The following is a 21,177-nucleotide window of genomic DNA, read 5'->3' as shown; positions in this document are numbered from 1 at the left end:
CAAAGGGTTTGTCTTCAGTTTCACTCCCACATCACTGATTTTCAAAGCACAGTAATTCTCTCTTTCATTTTCAGAGTCAGAGTCCTCAGCCTGCCCCTGTCCCCCCACAAGTACACACAAAGTCCAGAACCTCTTTTCCTGGAGCTCCTGTGTAGCAGGGAGATTTCACTTGTTAAGTATGATATGTATTATGTATACCTAAAGGCTAGCCTGGTAACCTACTCACTGTTATAACATTGTTTCCTTGAAAATAATGGTCTGAGTTCTAAAGAAAAAATTAAAAAACAAAACAAAACAAAAAACTATTGTGGAGATTGGTGGCTGTTATGACTGTGGCTATGGTTGTTACAATATGGAGAAAACATTTCAGCCTAGACTTTGACCTCAAAGTATCTGTGTAGAAAAAGAATTTTAACAGTGGAGAGCTTTTTATTTATTATTTATGGAGATCAGCAACCCATTCTCTAGTTTTTGTCTCTGTTTGAAATCATTTTGTTCTAACCCTACAGTGTTCTCTCCGCAGGTCCGTTTACTCGACCTCATCCGGCCTTATGGCGAATGGTTTTTGGTGAGTTACATTAGATTTGATAATATATTCTACTTTTTAAAATCTTTTTCTGTATATCATCAAAGCAGTGTTATTTACCACTCTACAGTAAAACTTGATAGCTTTTTACTTCTTGGTGTTCCTAATGTAAATTTTTTACTGAAATCTTTGCCATAAAACCAAGTACTGGTGATAACTAAAATTTTCATACATGTGAATTGTTTCAACTCCACTTACCCCTTTCTTATGCTGTTGTCTCTTAATATACACAGGATTTGACGTAGGGAATACATAAGTCTTGTTTTTCTTCATGCATCTTCATGTTTCTCTTCGCTAGTGCAAGCTCAAGTGCGTCCTTTGAGCATGTTGGTCTCATCAGCACCAGGAGGACTGAAAACCCAGCAATCTCCTCACTGTTATGAGTGAGAAAGAACTTGGAAAAGGGAGTCTTTAGACAAAGAACTCTGATTTGAACTAAGGTTTAGTGATAAGCATCTAATATAAATATTGGATGTCTTATTTTCATTTCATTTCTAGTCCAAATAGTCTAATCACCTGAATGGATTTTAAAACAAATCTTCAGAACTATAGATATTGGTTTCATCTAGCCTAAATAAGACAGCAAATAAATTATTTTAACTTACGAAAATGTAATCTTACCCAAAAGGACCCTAAAATGGATGTTTTGCTCAAGGTTGCCTGTTTTTCTTTCAATATTCAGAGATCATAAGTAAATTTCTTTGAATTTAGTGGTCAGTCTTCATCATTCGTTCAGCAGGGGTTCACTGAGTGCCTCTGTGTGGCAGGCTGCTCTGGCCCTGAGGCTGCACAAGGGGGCCAGACAGAGCCCGGAAGCGGCCCTTCCAGTGGGGAAGGGCCCCAAGGAGGGAGGACAACTAGAGCAGACAAACTATTAAACAAATCAATAATCAAAAATATCAGCTGTTGTTTAAATGTTAGGACATTTATTAAAACCATACGAGGTGATAAGGGCTGGGTGGCTGCTTTTTGTGTGGGACAGGAGGCTTGAAGGCGGCCACTTAATCGAAAATTTGCATGCAAAGAAGGATCTAAGAATGCAAAGGTGGGAGGTGGGCGGCAAGGCCAAGGAATTGCTACGAAAATGGTCCCCAGCTAGAAAAAACTTCGTGTGTTCCAGACCAGTGTGGCCAGGGCATTGCAGCCCTCTGGGGAGTAGTGAGAGAGTGGTCAGAGTTGGGTGTAGATGGAAGCCTAACAGGGCTTGTGGGCCAGTAAGGATTGTGGATATGAACAGTAGGAAGTCATGGGAGGATTTTTTGCAGAGAAGTGACATGATTCATTTACATTTTTAAAAAGATAATCCTGGTTGCATCGTACTGTTAGGTCCTTGCTCATTAGTAAAGACCTGAGAGACAGAGTTTTTCATTCCAAAAGCTTTATTCAGCCAAGCCTGGCAACCGCCTCACTCTGCAAGAGGAGAACAGCCCCGAGGTCTTGGAGGGTGGAAGTTTTATAGGGGCTTAATTTCCGGGAGTTTGCAGAAGCAAGTGTACAGAAGCAAAAAAGCAGTTAGTTTTTGCAAAACGTCCTGAGCTAGGTGTGAAAATGGATAATCTGTAAAATAATCTATTGTTGTAACCTAATTGCAAAGAGGAGCTTTTACTGTCAGTTATGACCGTATCCTACTAGTCTAGCTAGCTTAACAGGATGTTCTGCTATGCTCAGCTGAAGTATGACTTTTTCTTATTGCTTAGGGCGGGGGCATGTCCAAAATGAGCCTGTCTGGCCCAAGGCACAGCCTCCCCAGCCCAGGGTCTGGGCCTAGGCCCCTACAATACTACATCTTGATATTGAAGTTAATAGTATTGCTGATTGAAGTTATTTTCAGCTAGTTGGCTACATCTGAGTTTTTTCTATTTTAAGTGGTTCATTATAGGTAATGAGCAGTTTTATTCCTTACCTGAGATCTTTTTGGGATTATGGAGCCCTTTGATAATTTGGTAGCTATAGACTCACATGCATATATACACACACACACAGTTCTACATATCATATCTGGGCTTCACAGACCTTGAAGCCCAACCATGAACTCCAGTTTAAAAACCCCTGCTCCACAGATGCTTTTTTTCTGTCTTAAAGTAATTATTTTGAAAGGATTATAATAAAAAGGTGTAGTGGGGGGCATTTGAGGTGAAAATTTGTAAAAATAACTGGTACATAAATACAAACCCGAGGAGGACCACATACCTACATGCCTAAAAATGTGCTTCCTGTGCCCTGGGTGGGCCATGCTACTCTCAAGCCCCTGCTCCCAGCTCCCCCGGGACCAGGAGCTCCCTGTTGGAAGGCCTGGCATGGTAGCCATTATCGGGATTCCATTCCAGCCACTGGTATTCTCTCCTCGAGTGGCTCATTGCGGATTAGTGCTGAGCCAAATTTGGATGGGGTGCTGTGATCCAAGGTCATTTGCATCACAGTGTCTAGATGGCTTACATTAGCATTTTAATTCCAGCAGGTTTGACAGAAAGAGAAATGACAAAGCCACTGGTGGTTGGTTTTTAAATCTTTCTAAAATATATTTACAGGCTTTTGCCTTCTTAAAGTAGATTAACTTTATTTTTAAATGACGTGAGATGATTATTAGGATACCAGTTATGATATGACGTGATAGTAACATAATGCCTACAAGGGCTAATATTGGGTGTAAGATGAGTTGCCCAGGAGCCACCTCTCGCACTTCATGCCTGTCCCCACTGAAGTGGCCCCCAAACTAGGTTGTCCACACTCAGCTTTGCCCGCCTCTCTCCACCCTCCACACCGCAACCAGAGTCAACTTTGTAAAATGTTACCTAGATCACCTTGTTCCCTATTTAAAATCCATCAAGTGTTCCTTGTTTCACTTAAGATATTGTAAAATCTGAAACCTTTGCCATGGTTGCCAAGCCCTGACTGTCACTTCAGTGCTACTTGACTGCCTTCCCTTTTCTGCCATCACCCCAGCCACGTGGCAGCTCCCAGATGTTTCTCTTTCCAGGGACTTACCTAAATACCTTTCTCTGCCTGAATGCTGCATCCACCCTTCCCCCCCACCCACACACCCTCTGTCTGTCCGTCTTTCAAGTCTCAGCTTAAGCGTCATTTTCTCATCAAATTTCACTGACCCTGTAAATCTGAATTAGGACTGAGTATCAGACTCTCATCAAAGGGAATACCAGATTGTAATGGGGGTCTCAACACACTGTGTTACAAATCAGTTGTCTGCTTTGGCCATAAGTGATTTGAGTCTAATGTGTGCTGTGTGTCTGACACCTGAGTCTTTCCTCAATGTGAGATTGTTTCTGCTTCCCTCAGGACTCAGTGTGCTCTACTTCCTGTTCCTGGTCTTCCTCCTCTTCCTGAACTTTGAGCAGGTGAAATCCCTAATGTACTGGCTAGATCCGAATCTTCGATACGCCACGAGGGAAGCAGATGTCATGGTATGTACTGGCCGGTGGTCTCAGAGAAATTGGTGGGCTCTTGGTTATAGGAGGAAGTTGGTTGTACATTCTAAATTGTTCTTTTGCTGTATCTCCTGTGTAGACATGTAAAAACCAGGTCTCTGGGCAGGTTAAGGTAGGTGTGTGGTTTCTATGAGTGATAAAGTCAAGGAAATGAAATCCTCACTTGGAGTAAAGGGGGACCGTAGGAACAGTGGACATTGTCATCCGATGGCCTTGGGTGTGGATTCTGCCTCTGTCACTTGTTAGCTGTAGGATTCTGGTCAACGCATTTGTTAGCCTGTTCTCTTTTTAATAAAGTGAAATAATAATATTTATTTTGGGAGTTTACTGTGAATGAAATGAAGCAACATTATCTACGAGGCCTAGCACGGTGCCTTGCACACACCAGGTTTTCAGTGATGGCTGCGGCGGTGGCTGCACCAGCAGTGTCACCCTCGGCACCTCTGCTCCCCACTCTGGCCGTGATGCCATGATCCTTCCCACCTGCTTGCCATGAAGGGCCAGTCGTTGTGATTTACGCCACTGCATTCTTTATTTTTATTAAACCACAAAAAATAATTTTATCCTTGGCTAAAACTACTGACTATTTTATACTATAATGCTGTTCTTCCACCCTCCTCCTCCCCTGCCCCCCACTTTTTTAATGCCTAACATTTGGTACAGATTGAAGAAAAAGCTAGTGATGCTCAGAAAAGGAGAACAGGCATTTGGGCCATGAACAGGCCCTTGTTTAATAAGAAACATGAGAAGGGACTTAATAAATGGTCTGAGAAAATCCTTCTACCATAGTTGAGATTGGTCAGACCCTTGGAATGCCGTTTCCAGATTTTTTTCTTCAACTTTTATAAAACACATCCTATAGCCGAAAATAAGAATGCCAAAAATTACTTTAAAAATCTCAGGGAGAAAAGTCTGTTGGGGTTTCTTACTCTACGGAAGAGGATGGCACAGGGTGACTTACAGCTTCTAATGATGACAGTAACAATTATGACGGTTATGGTGAGGATGATAGCAGTGACTGATTGTGGGTTGTCTGTTCTGCCAGGCACTGTGCTGGGCTTTCTATTGAGTCTGTATAAGCCTCTCACATGCATGTCCGGCATTAATACCCCATCTTACCGAGGAGGAAATAGAAGCTTTAAAAGGAAGAGTATCTCACTCAGAGCACAAGCTAGTAGGATCCCTTTGGCTTTGAAACCTGTATTTTCCCTTTGCACTGGTCCTCAAGTATATAGTTCATGTATGTAATTGTAATAATAAGTGCTTTGACGTTCACAGAAGTTTATGAAATAGAGATTAAGAGAAGGATACCTCAGATAAGATATTTTCCCCCACAATTTCCTTGGGCTTTGAACAAAGTAAACTGGCTTGTATGTGGATTTCCAGGTGAGTCTCTGTTGATCCCTTTCTCACAGCAAGGTGGGGAGGTTAAATCCAATAATGCTTTTGACATCTAGCTTCCTTAGGAATTTGACATCACAGGGACATCTGATTGTCACAGTGACAGCCCCAAAAGAGCTGAAACTGGCTTTTGAAATCTAGCTTTCAAGTATTGGCAAACTCTTTCTTGCTAGAAAAGCAAAGCATGAGGCTGTTTTCAGCTTTTAGGGTTCCAGCTGGTGCTGAAACACCTCAGTCTTTATCTCTGATATCTAACCACTTTCTACTTCTTTAAAGTAATCTCTCATAGTTCTAAGGACCTGTTCATTGATGGCTCTGGAGAAACACCTTCCTTTTGATAGAATTGTGGTAAGGAGAAATATCTTTATGCAAGACAGACAGTCTATAGTTCCCTGGTTCCCAGGGCCATCTGCTCTCCTTACTTCTTCAGTGCTGCCACCTACTCCGAATCTTGATAGGCTCAAGTCCATGACGGGTACCGCACATTGAAATTCACACACCCTTTTTTCTTACAGTTAAATTAATAAAATAGGATTGGGGGGGTCATTGAAATCTTTTTAGAGGCAGTAGTGTGTGTGTGTGTATAATTGTCTGGAAAGTTTGCTGCTTTTCTAAATATTAACTCTATTTAAAAATATGTGTTCTAAGCTTCAGACAAGCTTTCAGAGCACATCTCATTTGTAAATTGGGTTGTCTGAACCAGCAGTCTTCCATTTAGTAAATACGTACTAAGTTTTTCCTGTGTGCTCGACACGGTGCTGGTGGTAGTGGGAAAAGGGGACAGGCACACTCCCTGTCCTCTCGGAGCTTAGAGCCTACAAGAAGCTAATAGAACAAATAATTGTTGGCTCTTTTTCTTACACTCAAGATAACTTCAACACTTCCAAACATTTTATCAATACATTACCTAATCTTGTTTCATTTTTACCCCTCACATCTTGGATTATTTTGAAACAGTTCTCAGATATATCAAAGATAAACAGACTTTTTTCTTCAATATAACTGCAGTGCCATTATCAGTTGCTTAACAATTAACAGCATGCAGTCAGTGTTCACATTTCCCCAATCACCTCATAAAGGTTTTTACAGCTGATTTGTTCAAAATAGGATCCAGACAAGGTTCGCACATTGCATTTGCTACAGCTCTCAAATCTCTTTTATCTGTAGTCCCTCCCCACCTCTTTTTACCTTGAAATTCATTAGTCAAAGAAACCACATTGTTTATTCTGTAGAGTTTCTCACATCTGGATTTTGCAGCTTGAATTTTCAGGGTATCATCTAACGTATTGCTGTGTGTCCCGTATTTCCTGTAAATTGGATGTTAGATGTCGAAGCTGATTCCAGATTCCAGTTCAGTTCTATGTCCTATGGTGGGACTACTTCATAGGTGGTGCTGTGTATCACACTAGAAGGCGCATGCTGTCTGGTTGTGTCTCTTTTCATGACAGTAAGATTGATCATTGGGGGTCAGGAAGTCAACATCGATTTTAAGATGTGCCATCAATTGTAGGTATGACTTTTGGGCAGGGGAAGAAAAAGAAACCTTATATTAAATGCACCAACCATTGTAATATATTGGAATTTTCATCCCAATTCTTTAACTATTCCAGTGTGTAAAGAATGTGTCATAGAACCAAGAAAGCATAATGATTATAGATGTGTGCAGTGCAATAAAGGGTAAGACATGGGTGCTGTTAGAACTTACAGAAGGGACCTAATCTAGTCTGGGAAGTCTGGCAAGTCAGGCTTCCATGAATACCTGATGTTCAAGCTGACAACTAAAAAGTTAAGAGGAGTTGGCCAAGCAAAGTGAGGGTAGGGGGTTGGGGCCATTATTTGGGAAGGGGGAATGACCAGTGAGGAGGCCCTGACTTGAGGGAACTGGCATCAGTCAAGAGCTAAAGAAGAGTAGAAATCCAAAGGCAGAGGAGCACAGTTCCTGAGGCTGGGGAGATTCAGATAAGGAGTCTGGATGTTATTCTGAATGTAATTGAAGGCTGTAAAAGGCCATGGAAGGTTGGTGGTTTAGGGGGTCAATTAATAATACCCCATCTTCAGTCGAGTTTGGAAACAAAAAAGAGTGCCGAATATCAACTGATTTCTTCCTGGTGAAAGCACAATGGAGCGGATGGCTTTAGACCTGGGCCATGTGCCCTTGCTATTATAATACAGCCTCCTTTCCCCGCTGAGTTAGTCAGGCTTCTTCTCTCCATCCCATTGGACAACCACAGCTTTTTCCAAAAGGAAGGAGCAGATGAGAACTCTCTGTGGCATGTGCAGGCAAATAATTTCCAAAGACGTCGGAGTTCATATGTTCTTTCTTCTTCCATGGTTACCAACCTTGGAAATGAGAGAGTGAGTGAGAGGGGGACAGGAGGCCTGCAGCGTGTAGTATGGCGATCCTTCTACACTGGGAAGGATGCCTTACCCAGCCCCCCGCCCCCACAAACATACACACACACCCCCAAAATGATCTGATTCATCATCTGAGAAATCATTTTGTTCATAGAGAGTCAGTTACAGGAAGCAAAAGTGAATACAGAGACCAGTTAAAAATCTCTATAGTTTTGAGCTGGATGTAGGTACTCAAGTACTTATTAGAACGTCATCTGCACTTTTTTGAATACCTGAAACATTTCATAGTTTTCAAAGCTATTGTGGACATGATAAGCAAGGAATAATAGTGTTGGTGAGATGGAGAAAAGAAATGCTTGGGGAGCTAAAATGAATAGGACTTGATATTGGGTTGTCGGGCAGCGGAGGAGAGGATAGAGCCATGGAGATCAGCCCTCAGACCAGTTGGGAGGTAGGCAGAGTTTTCCCTTTCCTCCATTAAGTAATGTTGACTTCACATTACTTAAGGATGTATTAAAAACAAAAAGATATTAGAAATGGAACCAAAATTCTTAAAAGCTTTATAATTTTTTATATTTAAGTTATGTAATATCTGATATATTTTGGAGTGGAGAGGTCATTCTATTTTTTCTAATTTCTGAAATTGAATGCTTCAACTTTTTCAATATAAGCATTTAAGGCTTTGATACATTTCCCTCTAAGTTCTGCTTAACTGCATCTCATCATTTTTTTATAAAACAGCATTTTCATTTTCATTTAATACTGAATATATTTTGTTTCTTTTTTTTTTTTTTTAGCTGAGCCATCCTGCCACCTGTTGGCAGCTCAGCGGCAGCTCAGCTCGGGCTGGACTCGAACCACTGTTGCTCAGAGCTCACACTCTCGAGCGAGCTCTTAACCAACTGAGCCACTAGGCCGGCCCCTATGATTTCTTTCTTAATCCATGATATTTAGACACATCTTTTTAAATTTCCAATCTTGTTGAGATTCGACTTATTCCTTTTTTATTGGCATTTTATTATGTTTTTGTTACTGGCCTTAACATAGTTTCCCTATGGTCAGGTGACGTAGTCTCTTTAGGATGTGTTAAGCCTTTGTAAAATCATTTTGTTTCTCATTTTAACCCAGCTTTTGCAATTCAGACCAAAGCAATTCTAATTTATAAGTTTTAATGCTTGTCCATTTTTCCTCAAGAATCTTCAGTTATTAAAACTTTTTTTTTATTGAGCAGGACATATGTTAGTTATCAAGGTCATATCAGTTCCCATTTATTATGAGAATCCTGGAAGCAAGTTGAATTTTAGAGTATCATTAATTATTTTTCTTTTTACTTTAAACAGGAGTATGCTGTGAACTGCCATGTTATCACCTGGGAGAGGATTATCAGCCATTTTGATATATTTGCATTTGGACATTTCTGGGGTTGGGCTATGAAGGCCTTGTTGATCCGTAGTTATGGTCTCTGCTGGACCATCAGTATTACGTGGGAGCTAACGGAGGTAAGAAGGGGGGATGGGCCATTATCTAGACCCTGCAGTGTGGATAGTTTATATGTAGGAAGAAGACAGTCCGTTAGTTAACAGTCAAGCAGTCTGTTCTCCAGCCCCTGTGGTACAAAACTGTATTTAAACCACCCTCTACGAACATTTTATAGCTTTGTGGGGAAAAAATAACTCCTTGTTAACTTCAAGTCTGCTTCTATCTCACAAACCTTAAAGAAAAACAAATGAAATAAAGCTAAAGAATGAAGTTGAAATCCCAAGTGAGACAAACAAAGGGTAATAAGATCTGCTTAGAAGTCAGTAGGTAGTTTATTCACTAACTAGTTTCTAGTTTGAGATAAATAGGATTGTGGTATTTAGGATTTATAGGGCCATCCATGATACTTTGTAACTGAAAAATGGATTCCCAGTATAGCTTTAATATCTCAGTAATTGAAAGTAGTCTCATTCTCATTTGATGAATGAAAGAGATACATTCTTGAAAACTATTAGTAAAATGAAATTTTGGGAACCAATTCATTTATTGTTGAGCTATCTTTATTCCCAAGGAACAAAATTTGGCCTTGTGCACAAGTATATTTCTCGGTGCCTGTCATTATTATCCTGACCCTAACTTACAGAAGCATGCCACTTGGATATAGCTTATATAAACGTGCCTCTCATGACCCTGGAGTCTAGAACTACAGGTTCAGGGTGTTAGCAGTGTTGGCTCCTTCCGAGAGCTGTGAGGGAGAATCTACACTAGGCTTCCCTGTTAGCTTCTCATGGTTTGCTGGCCATCTTTGGTGTTTCTTGGCTTGTGGCGCATCACCCAATCTGTGCTTTCCTCTTCACATGGCATTCTCCCTGTGTGCGTTCACATGGCGTTTTTTGTTTTTTATAATGCCACCAGTCATACTGGATTAGGGACCCACCCTACTCCAGTATGACCGCTTAACTAATTATATGTGTAATGACTCTGTTAGGGCTTCAACATACAGATTTTGAGGTGACACAATTCAATCCATAACATTGGCCAACATTGTACATACATCATCCTAAATCCTCACCATAAACTAGAAAAGCCAGTGTCTGTGCCCCATGTACACCTGAGGGAACCAGAGCTCAGAGGCTTGTTGCTTCGTGAGGTGAGCCAAGATTGGATCCCCGCTGTGTAGCCCATGTTCCTGCTCTCTTAGCATGTTCTGCCTCTGTGACTTCCAGGCACCTTCATAACCTGGCCGCTGTGTGACCTTGTGCAAGGCATTGGCCTTTCTCGGCCTCCTCTTCCTCTTCCCTCACACCACAGACTACACCTCCTGCACCTTCCTTTGCCCGCTCCTCAGCGTCCTGTCATCCCCAAGTCCTATAGACTCTTTTCTGAACACCTTCCAGTTCATTTAAGTCTTTCCGCACCTTTGCTCCCATTTTATCTAACCCACTGTCATCTCTTGTCTGAATTACTCGTTTCCCTTCATACTATCTTTTGACGAAGTGACTCTATTCAGACCTCAACCCAGTCACGTTCTTGTCCTCCTAATAACTCTGTAGTGTTTGTCCATTACTGTTAAGACAAAATCCAAACTTGTGACCCAGCCTACAAGGCCTGATATTAATTGGCCCTGGCCCACCTCCCCAGCCTCCTCGAGAGCCCCCCCACCTTGCTCTCTGTGCTCCGGCCATCGTTGCTTTCTTTATCTCAGAGACTGCTCTTTCCTCCCACAGAGCCCTCCCCCAAGCTGTTACCTCTCTTCCTTGCTCCCTCCGTTGGCTGTGTTCCATGTTGGTACACCAGAAATAGAGCTCCTGGACCTTCTCCTTTGAAATGCTCAGCACATTTTACATACTTGATAAGTGTCTCTTTTCTGCTAAACATTATGCCTCGAGAGGGCAGGGCCCATATCTCCATAGTCCCAGATGCTTTGCCTCACAGGTGGCAGATAATTCCCAAACCCCTCGTGAAGGAATGAATGCTCCTACCTCCAGGTCCCCCTACTCAGGTCTCTCAGGGACCCATCTCATCCTTAGAATCTGGTACTTTCCAGGAAAGCTCCTTAGGCTGAAGAATAATATGTCCTCCACAGCCCACTCCCCTGCATAGCTTTATTTCAGCAAATACGTGTCGTCAACTTCTGCTGAAGCTTCTTTCTTCCCTAAGGGCAAGAGTTAACGCTCCATCTCATAGCTGGGAACCTGGGACTGTATCTCATGGAAAGTGCCTGGCCCACCTGGGTTCAGAAACGCAGCCACAAACCATCACATGCAGTAGCTGTTTTGAATCTTCTGGGCAGCAGGCATGTTAAGAAGGCAAACTTCTCATATTTGTAATGTTTTATAGTCTACCAAATGCTTTCATGAATAGTTCTATGTTGTGGTGTTCATTATATTACTTCAGACATTTGTAATTACGGGTTGCCTCTTTCCAGAGAACTCTCAGGCGATTTCTCTGGAATTGCAGACCTTAAAATGGGCTTTCACACAACAGGGCATTCTGCTCTGGACACAGCTGATAGGCCCTTTGTTTTGAACAAAACGATTTCCATAATAGACTTCTGTGCCACCTTTGACTTTACTGTTCCCTTTTCTAGAATGTTTTCATCTCTGTCTCTTGAAACCAGTCATTTCTGTCTTTAACGATCCCACTCCTATATGTTTTCCTCCCAGAAGCCTGTTCCAATTGCCATCTGTCAGAATGCATCTGTCTTGTCCCCACCATGTTCCATTTATGTCACCTTTGTAACACTTGCCACAGCCTACCTTATTTTGTGGTTCTGGATAACCATCTCACTCTTGCCCTTGAGATCAAGAACCTTGACTTCCTTCTTCTCTCACCACCTAGCACATCACAGGAGCTTAATAAAAGATTAGTATTATTGTGAATCAGTTAGTGCGAGATTTCCTATTAAGCTATCAGTTTCCTCCATCATGTCATCAAGACCTAACCTGTCTCCTTTTATAGCTTACTCACTGTTTTACCCAAATATCTTTGGAATGTTTCTAAAATGCACAGCCTGAATATCAAGCTGCTAACTTTGAATATTTTGCTCATGCTTTGTTGGCAGGTGTGAAAATTTTTCTCCTTTTCCCCTCCTGGGTCCTTCTCATGTTGTCGTTAGCCAATGTAATTCACCCGTAGAATTTTTTAAAGAAGGACCTTCATTTCTTTAAAGCCCTATGTCAGAAGAAGAGCTGTTTGGATTAGTACTGTTTGCAAAACACCCACAATTTAAAAAACAAGAACCAGAACACAGACCCTGGTTCCTCTTCTTTTTATTTATTTTTTAAATACATTAGTAAAAACTGGTATGTCAACAACTTTTCCTAAAACAATATACAGAGGGTGTCAAAAAAATGTATACACATTTTAAGAAAGGAAAAAGCGGTATTAAAATTGTAATACTCAATATATACCGATAACAAAAGATGAATACAAGTCATGTGTATACATTTCTTTGGCACTCCTGCTATTATTAAAAGGAAATTTATCTTTTCATGTGGTATCCCAATTTTTCTTTTTACAACCATCATCTGTTGTGTTTCTCAGCTTTTCTTCATGCATCTCCTGCCCAATTTTGCTGAGTGCTGGTGGGATCAGGTCATTCTGGACATCCTGTTGTGCAACGGCGGTGGCATCTGGTTGGGCATGGTCGTTTGCCGGTTTTTAGAGATGAGGACTTACCACTGGGCAAGCTTCAAGTGAGTCATCTTCTTTCTGAACATCAGTCACAGTTTTTCACACTGTATTATTTACTCCTCTAGTAGCATGCAATTTTAGAACGGTCTTCGATGATAAAGAATAAATTATACATTAGTAATTGAAACTCAGAATGATTATAAACCTAATTTCAGGCACTCATTCAGAAAATGCTAAATCATTTACAATTTTCTCAAATCCATCCCCTCCTTTTTATCCTTATGCCTCACCTGCGTTCAGGATTAATTAGTCCCCTATCCCCAGGATAAGCCCTCAAAGCCTCACGCCATTGCTTGAGTGATCTTTTTAAGAATGTCTGATTCTTCATGTCATTTCCCCGTGATGGCTTCTCATGGTCTTTAAGACAAAGTTTACATCTGTGGTCCCTTTCTCCACTCCCTCCTGAGCCCGTACATGCTCCTCTGCCTGGGTTTGACCTGTGTCCCCATGGGCCAGGCTGGCTGGTCCTTCTCTTTCCTGATTCGGCTCACTTGTTAACCTCGCCAGGTAGTTGTCTCTGACTTTATAAACTAGCTGCGTGCTCCTCCTCTGTCTCCTTGGAGGACAGTGCACACCTCCATCGTTCTTTATCCTGCCTTTCTAAACTTGCGCCTCACTTTGACTGTGGCAAGAACCCTGCCATTGATAAAGAGGAAAAGAACAACGGTAATGATAACGAAAGTAGTAGTTCTTTCTATTGTGTTTAAATCTTATCTTATTTCTATAACAAAGTATGAACATTTTCCAGCATTTAAATATTCTTCTAAAATGTGATTTTTAGAGGCTTTCATTGTGTCCCAGTAGATGGATAAACCATAACTTATTTAACTAATTTCCTAATTTTATAATGTTTTAGTTGTCTCACAGTTTTCACTTTTATAATGAAGGCTAGAGTGAACATTCTTGAACATCTATCTCTGTGCATCTCTAATTTTTTTAAAAATAAACTCTTAGAAGTATTGTAGAATATACCAATTTATCTTCTCACACGTGTACACCAATGTATATATGTGTTCATTTCACTGTTTCTTTGAATTTTATTTTTAAACCTTTGCCAATTTTATTAACATACAATTGTGTGATATGAACTTTCTAGTCTGTTTCTATTGGATTCTTTTTCTTTTATTAGTGATTTTTTTAGATTAAGGTTAATTACATTTTATCCTAAATATGACTTGCATTTTGTCATCCTCTTCTAATTTTGTTTGTGGTAGGTTTTCCATTTAAATTTTAAAAGCTTTAAATTTTCTTGTTTATGTAAATGTTAGCTGTATTTTCTTCCAGTTCTTTAATAGTTAAGTCTTTTTATTGTAAGTAACTTATCTAATCGATCTCAAGTTTATTTTGGAATATGATGTGACAGGGAGATTTTACAGCATTTTTGCAGTTAATTAACCAGTTTTCCTCATCTTTTTTGTTAATAATTCTTTCTTTGACTAGCCACTTGAAAGCATGCTTTTAAATAAATTTAAGGCAGTATAAAATGTAAAAAACCAGCTGTGTTGGATATTGCTCCAAACAACCTCTACAAACAGTATCTCATTTGAGCCATATATCAATTGTAGAGTAGACACCATTATTCTCTTCATTGTAGGGATGAGGATACTGAGACTTAGGTTTAGTAATTTGCCTAAGGACGTACAGCTAGCAAGCAGTTGTCTGAATTTGTGTCAGACTGTCTGGCTCCTTGAGCACTGCCATAATGCTCCCCTACTTTCATATATTTATGCTTCAAATTCAACTTGAGAGTCATTTTGTCAAGTTACCAAAACATAGATTAAGCTAATAAACAGAAAATCCCATTGGTGGTTTTTTGTTGTTGTTGTTACATTAAATGTACAAACAAATATAGATTAATTTAGGTTGAATCAGCCTCTTTATTCTATTAAAGTATTCCAATTCTCAATCATGCTGTATTTCTATGTTTATTCCTGTCTTTCGCTACCTCTTTCCATGAAGTTTTGCCACTTTTAAAAATACAGGTCCTTCTTAGTTCTTGTTTATTTTGGGGTAGTCTCTATTTTTTGTTGCTTTTTTGCTTCGAATCTGCTTGCTGTGGAATTTTCTCACTACGTACTTGTTGGTGGGTAGGTGAGTGGATGAAGGAACAAACGTGGTTTCCTTCCGTTCCTCTTTCCTTCCCCCAAAAAGAATAAAAGGCCTGGCTTGTTTGCACTTGTGCCTTCAGCACTTTGCACAGTACCTGAGACATAAAGTTCCTTGATATAAGTCTTTGTTGAATTAAAGAGTCTTTACTGGTCATTAAATACTGTTTACCTTGGATTTCGGCTCTCCTGGACTAGTGACAGGGCTGGAATGCACACCTAGCTCTGAGGCTTCCAAGGTGAGCCTGCACCAGCCAGTTGCTCTCTCTGAGCCTAAATATTCTTATTTGTAATAATACGTGGGCTGTTTGTGTCTATCATGAGAGTATGAGATTGTTTAATGGAGTCATTTCTAGGATTAAAACTAAGAAAGGTTAAAAATCACTGTTCATCAACCCAAGCTCCTCACTTTTCTGAGGAAGAATCAGGGTGAGGAAATGATGTGGGAGACCTCACGAGTGTGTGTGCTCTGTATTTTACTAAAACGCCCTGACCTGGGAGGCAGACGGGGTGGGGGTCAGATCCTCGCTGGCACCCTTCTTCTTCTTGGCCTGGTTCCAGATGGTTGTCTCTAATGCCTCTCAGCTTCTTTTGTCACCAGTTCACAAATTAAGGCCTCTCCTGGCTCTGCAGTGACCTGACCTCGGTGCTGTGCCTGTCATCCCTGAAATTCCCCATCGAGTGGGCTGCTTTCAGTGCTTCACCTGTGAATGCAGACCATTGTTGGAGAGATGGTTTAAATAGAAAGGAATCTTTTGGTTCAGAGCATTGGTTGTAAAATAGTCAATGCACGGGTTTGGTTTGGTTTCTTCTTTTGTTTTGTTTTTTCCTTCCCCTTCCTTATCTCTTTGGGTTTTCACTGCAGCTGTTCTCTCCTTACAGGGACATCCACACCACCACCGGGAAAATCAAAAGGGCTGTGCTCCAGTTCACTCCTGCTAGCTGGACCTACGTCCGATGGTTTGACCCTAAATCTTCATTTCAGAGAGTGGCTGGAATATACCTTTTCATGATCATCTGGCAGGTATTTTTTCAGGTGCCCAGAACTAAGAACAAACTAAAAACCATCCAGGAATTTAGAGGTAATGCTAGTTGACATTGCTTACCAGCTAGATACTTCAGAAGATCTAATATTCTGTAGCTGACATATGGGATAATTAAACAAAGCAATGTTATTATGCCTAAGGGCTTGCTTCATTACGAAGGCATTTTAAAATATGGATCTTTGAATTACAAATAAGAAACAGATTAAAATTCCCTGAAAAAGCTACTGTCAGCATCCATCACCCAGTCACTTTTAAGAAAGACAGTTCTTGTCCACACATGGAGAATAATAATGACCATCTCAATAAATGGAGTTTGTGGATATAGAAGTATATGGGAGTAGTTAGTCACCATGGTTTGGGGAAGTCAGTATGTGTGAAAATGGGAGTGTGAATGGATTGAGATTAAGTTTTACCTTATCAGGTCAATGTCAGGGAAGGTATAGGTTTTCTTCTGTTCCAAGAACTGAGGAGGAATTTGGATTTGTTCAGAAGAGATAGCAGTGTGCTCCTAGAATGGCAGCATTCCACAGAGCACACCTTCCCTGAGTGTGAGCTTTGTGTTGTGATCAGCTTTCCACATGTGGTGTTAAGTAGTGGACCATTTTTTATTCTGTATCCTTGAAGTCAGTGCTATGGGAAAAGACAAATGTTTTGTGTCACTGAAATGAACCTGCTGTCCATATGACATATTCTTAAAGTAGTAACCTTTCCTAGTCTCTGCCCCTTGCTCAGTCTGGAGAGGAAATGTAGGCTCCAGGCCCAGGGCTTTGAGCTTGTCCCTGCCTCAGTCTCTTATGTGCTGCTAAGGACTCTTCTGTGAGCTGTACTTGGATGATAACCTCAGGGGAGAGTACCCCTGCCCCAGGGTGCAACTTGGACCAATCCTTCACACCCACTTTTAAGAACTACCTTTGGTTGAGGATCTGCTGGGTCCCAGGTGTGTGCTGAACTAGTTAGTCCACAGTCATCCCTCAGTGACATACCTCAAGCGTCTCTTGGTTAGTAAAGATTTACTTTCCTATAGTTGCACTTCTTTTAGACCTGGCCTAATTTCTATAAGGCTGCATAGGTGCTCCATTGTACACAGGAATTTTTGTTTTCATGATTTCTGCTGTTTTCATAGCATGTCTTTCCCAACTAGCCCAGCAGATCACACACATGACCCAAGTGACAGTTATGCAAACCAGGAAACGTGACAACAGCTGGTGACCCCATGTGCCTCTCCTACCACCCCAGTACCTCCTCCTGGACCCCTGATTGTTTGGTGCCCATATTGTACTGGCTTTTACCAAGTTTAAATAGCAGCCCTTGGAACATCCAGTGTATTTTCTAAAAATGTTGTGAACATACCAATTATTTTTAGTTGTAGAATGTCCATTTAAGGGAATATATGATTATGAATTAGCATGAAATACCAGGTTGACTAATGCCTCCTTCTTTTTCAGCTGACTGAGTTGAATACCTTCTTCCTGAAACATATCTTTGTGTTCCAAGCCAGTCATCCATTAAGTTGGTGTAGAATTCTCTTTATTGGTGGCATCACGGCTCCCACAGTGAGGTAATTGTATATAAGTTTGACTATCATTTGAGCATGTTAGCCTGCTTTGTATTCTCCTGTTTAGCAGAAGGGAAGTCACATAAACTAGCAGATTTTCCACGAAAATATCATTCTAAAGAATTATATATCCATAATATGAGGAAAATGTTTTGCTCTGAGACCTCAGTAACATGAAGTGAACAATCAACACCACACCATTATTTTCAAACCCTGTTACAATCTTCACTGCTGTTCTTTTTTGCCCTTCTAACATCCTATTAAAAAAGAAATGAGTAGCAGTGATGCTGAAGTATTTTTTTAATGAGAGTATTAAAAACTACAAATGTTTTTATGGTGGATCTGAAATCCTAAGTGATGTTATTTTTAGAACGAGACTTCACCTCTTTTAGAGCCAATTAAATCAATTTCCTTTTAAAAATGTCCTTCCTGTAGTCCTCCAGGACAGCTGAGATAAGCTTGGATTTTCAGGCCATTATTTTCCTCGATTTGTGTAGTGTAATGGAGATGAGGCATTATCCGGAGATTGTCTCTTGACATTGACTGATCCCAGTGAACTTCAGAGCAAAACATTTTCATTTGTTTCATTTTTTTCTATTTAGAAGTGGCATTTGGTTTTTTTTAACTAATATGGAGTACTGGCATTGATCAGTAGAAGCACCAAAGATCTCTGCACAGCTGATACCAATACAAACTAAGCAGTTAAACGGGTTAGCTTTCAGAAGCTGTAGGGTAACTTAATTTGTCATTTTTAATGTGCTTGTAGACTACACAAGTAGAGGCCTCACTTGCCAAGGAGAGTAGTATTTTCCTTTGTCAAACACAGCCCTCACCCGAAGCCAGCACCTCTTGTCCTCATCCATTATTACAATATTTGTAATACAAGATTTGGAGATAGATAGATAGATAGATAAATAGATAGATAGATATCTCTTTATATATAACCTCCAAATACTGGATTGAACAAACCAAAGAAGAAACAGTGGGCCCTGTGGAGTTAGGGCTAAAATTCCATGTCTTCTTTTGACGCGTATTTTAACCAAACAGGAAAGTAACAGTTGGTAAGCCAGCAGCCCTTGAAGTAGTTATCTCATAAATGCTGTTTTTCCTTGGTGGATTAGAGCCTCCCTCCCTTATTTAAAACTTAATTTAATTTGAGGCCCACAATTATTTTCAGGAACGTTCAGCAGTTTCTTCATAAAATTAGGAGCAACCAATAAGTCAATAAGTGGGGAAAGAAATCTCTTATAAAACAGTAGCAAATCACATCTGATTTATCACAAAATTTCAATATTATTAAACATTTCTAAACAACCAGAGACTAAAACATCCAATGTTTTGACTTTTGGGAGCTCCTCAAAATTTTTGCCAAATACTATGGATTTCTGCACGAACCTTTTTTGTGTAAAAAAAATTAGCTACTTTTTGTGTTCTTATACCACTTGAGGCAGTTCCTATATAAGGAGATGCTTTAACAAGCTTCTTAGAAAAATGGAAATGCTCTAATGGGTTTTATGACATCCATTCCAGTTAGCAAACGGCAGGCCCTAAAGGAGAAAAAGCTCATAGGCTTCAGGATAAATCATTCACAGCACGTCTCCATTTTCTTGCTGTTTGGTTAGACTTTCACATGACTCTGCTTTGAGAAAATATATCCGCAAACATTCTTTTAATCTGATAGTATAAAGGACAGCATAGTGGATGAATATATTAGAAGGTAAAGTAGCTGAATTGGTAAAAGCAAAGTAGGTAATGAAAATGTGAAGTTAGAGGAAAACCTGAATTCTTTATAGATAGAATTCTTCACCAGGGTCTTTGAGGAGAGGAGGCGAGCGTTCATGGATGAGCTTTAGGTATCTGTGAATCTCCTGAAGATTAATGCAAAGTTTTGTGTGCAAGTTTTCTATGCCTTTATCATAGCTTTCATCAAATCCTCACAGGAGTCTGTGACCCCCAAAAGATGATGAGCTCCTGGTTCAGATGCTACTTCTGAAGGGATGGGTTGCGTTTCGGGGTAGTTATGAGACTTTAAGCCTTTTGTACAGCAGCCACTCACCACATGTGGCTGTGAGCACTGGAAATGTGGTTAATCCACATTGAAATGTGCTATAATGTAAAATATGCACCAGATTTCAAAGACTTAGTACAATAACAATATAAAACACTTCCTTATAATGTTTTCAATATATTGGGATAAACAACACATTATGAAAATGACTTTCATCTGTTCCTTTCTGCTTTTTTAACATGGCTAATGGAAAATTTTAAATTGGCATTTATGACTCATACTTCTTTTGGGTGGGTGCTGTTCTAAGCCTTTCAACTCCATGTCATTGCCTCGTTTTTCCCATCTTGTCAGTAACATTGGCATTCAGTGACAGTGAGGTGCTGACGGGGTCCCCTTTCAGTTCCTGAGAGCCAAAAATATATATCTTTCTTACCTGGTTACAATCAGCAACCTTTGTCCTGGGAGAGAGTCAAAGGAGACAGTTAATGACAGTGCAGGTGACCCTCGAATTCACCTCTAGAGAAGGAGACTGAAGCACCCACGTGGGATTACACTGGCACAAGGCTTGGAGAGCCTGTCCCTGAATCAAGACCACCTTTGCTGATAACCTGGCTCTTTGAACCATGCTCCTCTCCCTCCAGCCTAGCCTGAACTCCTAACCTGTCACAGGAATGTCGCAACAGGCACCGGCTTCCTAATCCCTGGACTAGAACTAGACCAGGCAGCTCGAATATGTGGAAGAAGGCAGGACATTTTGTTATACTCACTCTGTGACAGTAATTGAATTCCATATTGACTTATTGGTTTTACAGAAGCTCTCAGTGAATTCCACCTTTGTCCTTTCAGACAGTACTATGCTTACCTCACCGACACACAGTGCAAACGCGTGGGAACACAGTGCTGGGTTTTTGGGTGAGTAATCTATTATTGTGGAGTTTAAGAAACACTCAGGCCTCTACATTTCTTTGGTTCTTTCTTTCTTTTTTTTAATTAAAGTTTATTGGAGTGACAATGGTTAGTAAAGTTACATAGGTTTCAAGTGTATAATTCTGTAATACATCATCTGTATATCACATTGTGTGTTTACCCAGATTCAGTTCTGTTTCCATCACCATATATTTGATCCCTTTTACCCTCTTCTACCACCCTCCTCCCCTTTTACCCTCTGGTAACCACTGTTGTCTGTCTATGAGTTTTTGTTTCTTCATTTGTTTGTCTTGTTCCTTTGTTGTTTTCAGTTTTCTTTGGTTATTTCTTGACCCTGTATTAAGTGCCTTTCAGTATAATTGTCCTGTGAAGGCTTGCTGGTGTTTTGATATGTTTTTCATTTTTAACATCACCTTTTCTGATTTAAGTTTAGAATAGTTAATTGGCAGATTCTAGAGAATACAGAAACTGTTTTTTTAAAAAATAGTAGACCCTGTTTTATGAAATAAAAATTAGATACAAAATGGGTTGTTCGAATTCCCTCTGAATTTGACGACTAGTTTGGGATATCATCTC

The 21,177-nt window shown here is 40.3% G+C and overlaps 1 protein-coding gene across 2 annotated transcripts in view; it reads left to right on the top strand.

The window, feature by feature from the left end:
* Nucleotides 1–491: 491 nt before the first annotated feature.
* PTDSS1 (phosphatidylserine synthase 1) overlaps nt 492–21,177 on the top strand; it is a 45,330-nt gene continuing 24,644 nt past the window's right edge. The window contains exons 1-7 of one of the 2 annotated variants that reach the window (XM_019627078.1): nt 492–568; nt 3,881–4,005; nt 9,126–9,284; nt 12,811–12,962; nt 15,948–16,089; nt 17,557–17,669; nt 20,521–20,586. In XM_019627078.1, the coding sequence (XP_019482623.1) occupies nt 559–568; nt 3,881–4,005; nt 9,126–9,284; nt 12,811–12,962; nt 15,948–16,089; nt 17,557–17,669; nt 20,521–20,586 (767 nt within the window). In that variant the 5' untranslated portion in view covers nt 492–558. The remainder of the gene's footprint in view (nt 569–3,880; nt 4,006–9,125; nt 9,285–12,810; nt 12,963–15,947; nt 16,090–17,556; nt 17,670–20,520; nt 20,587–21,177) is intronic. The other variant, XM_019627079.1, reaches the window with a different exon arrangement.

The sequence above is a fragment of the Hipposideros armiger genome, unplaced genomic scaffold (genome assembly GCF_001890085.2).
Source record: "Hipposideros armiger isolate ML-2016 unplaced genomic scaffold, ASM189008v1 scaffold_705, whole genome shotgun sequence".
NCBI classification, from domain to species: Eukaryota; Metazoa; Chordata; class Mammalia; order Chiroptera; family Hipposideridae; genus Hipposideros; species Hipposideros armiger.
Note: the sequence above shows the minus strand (reverse complement) of the source record. Positions and strands in the feature narration are given on the sequence as shown.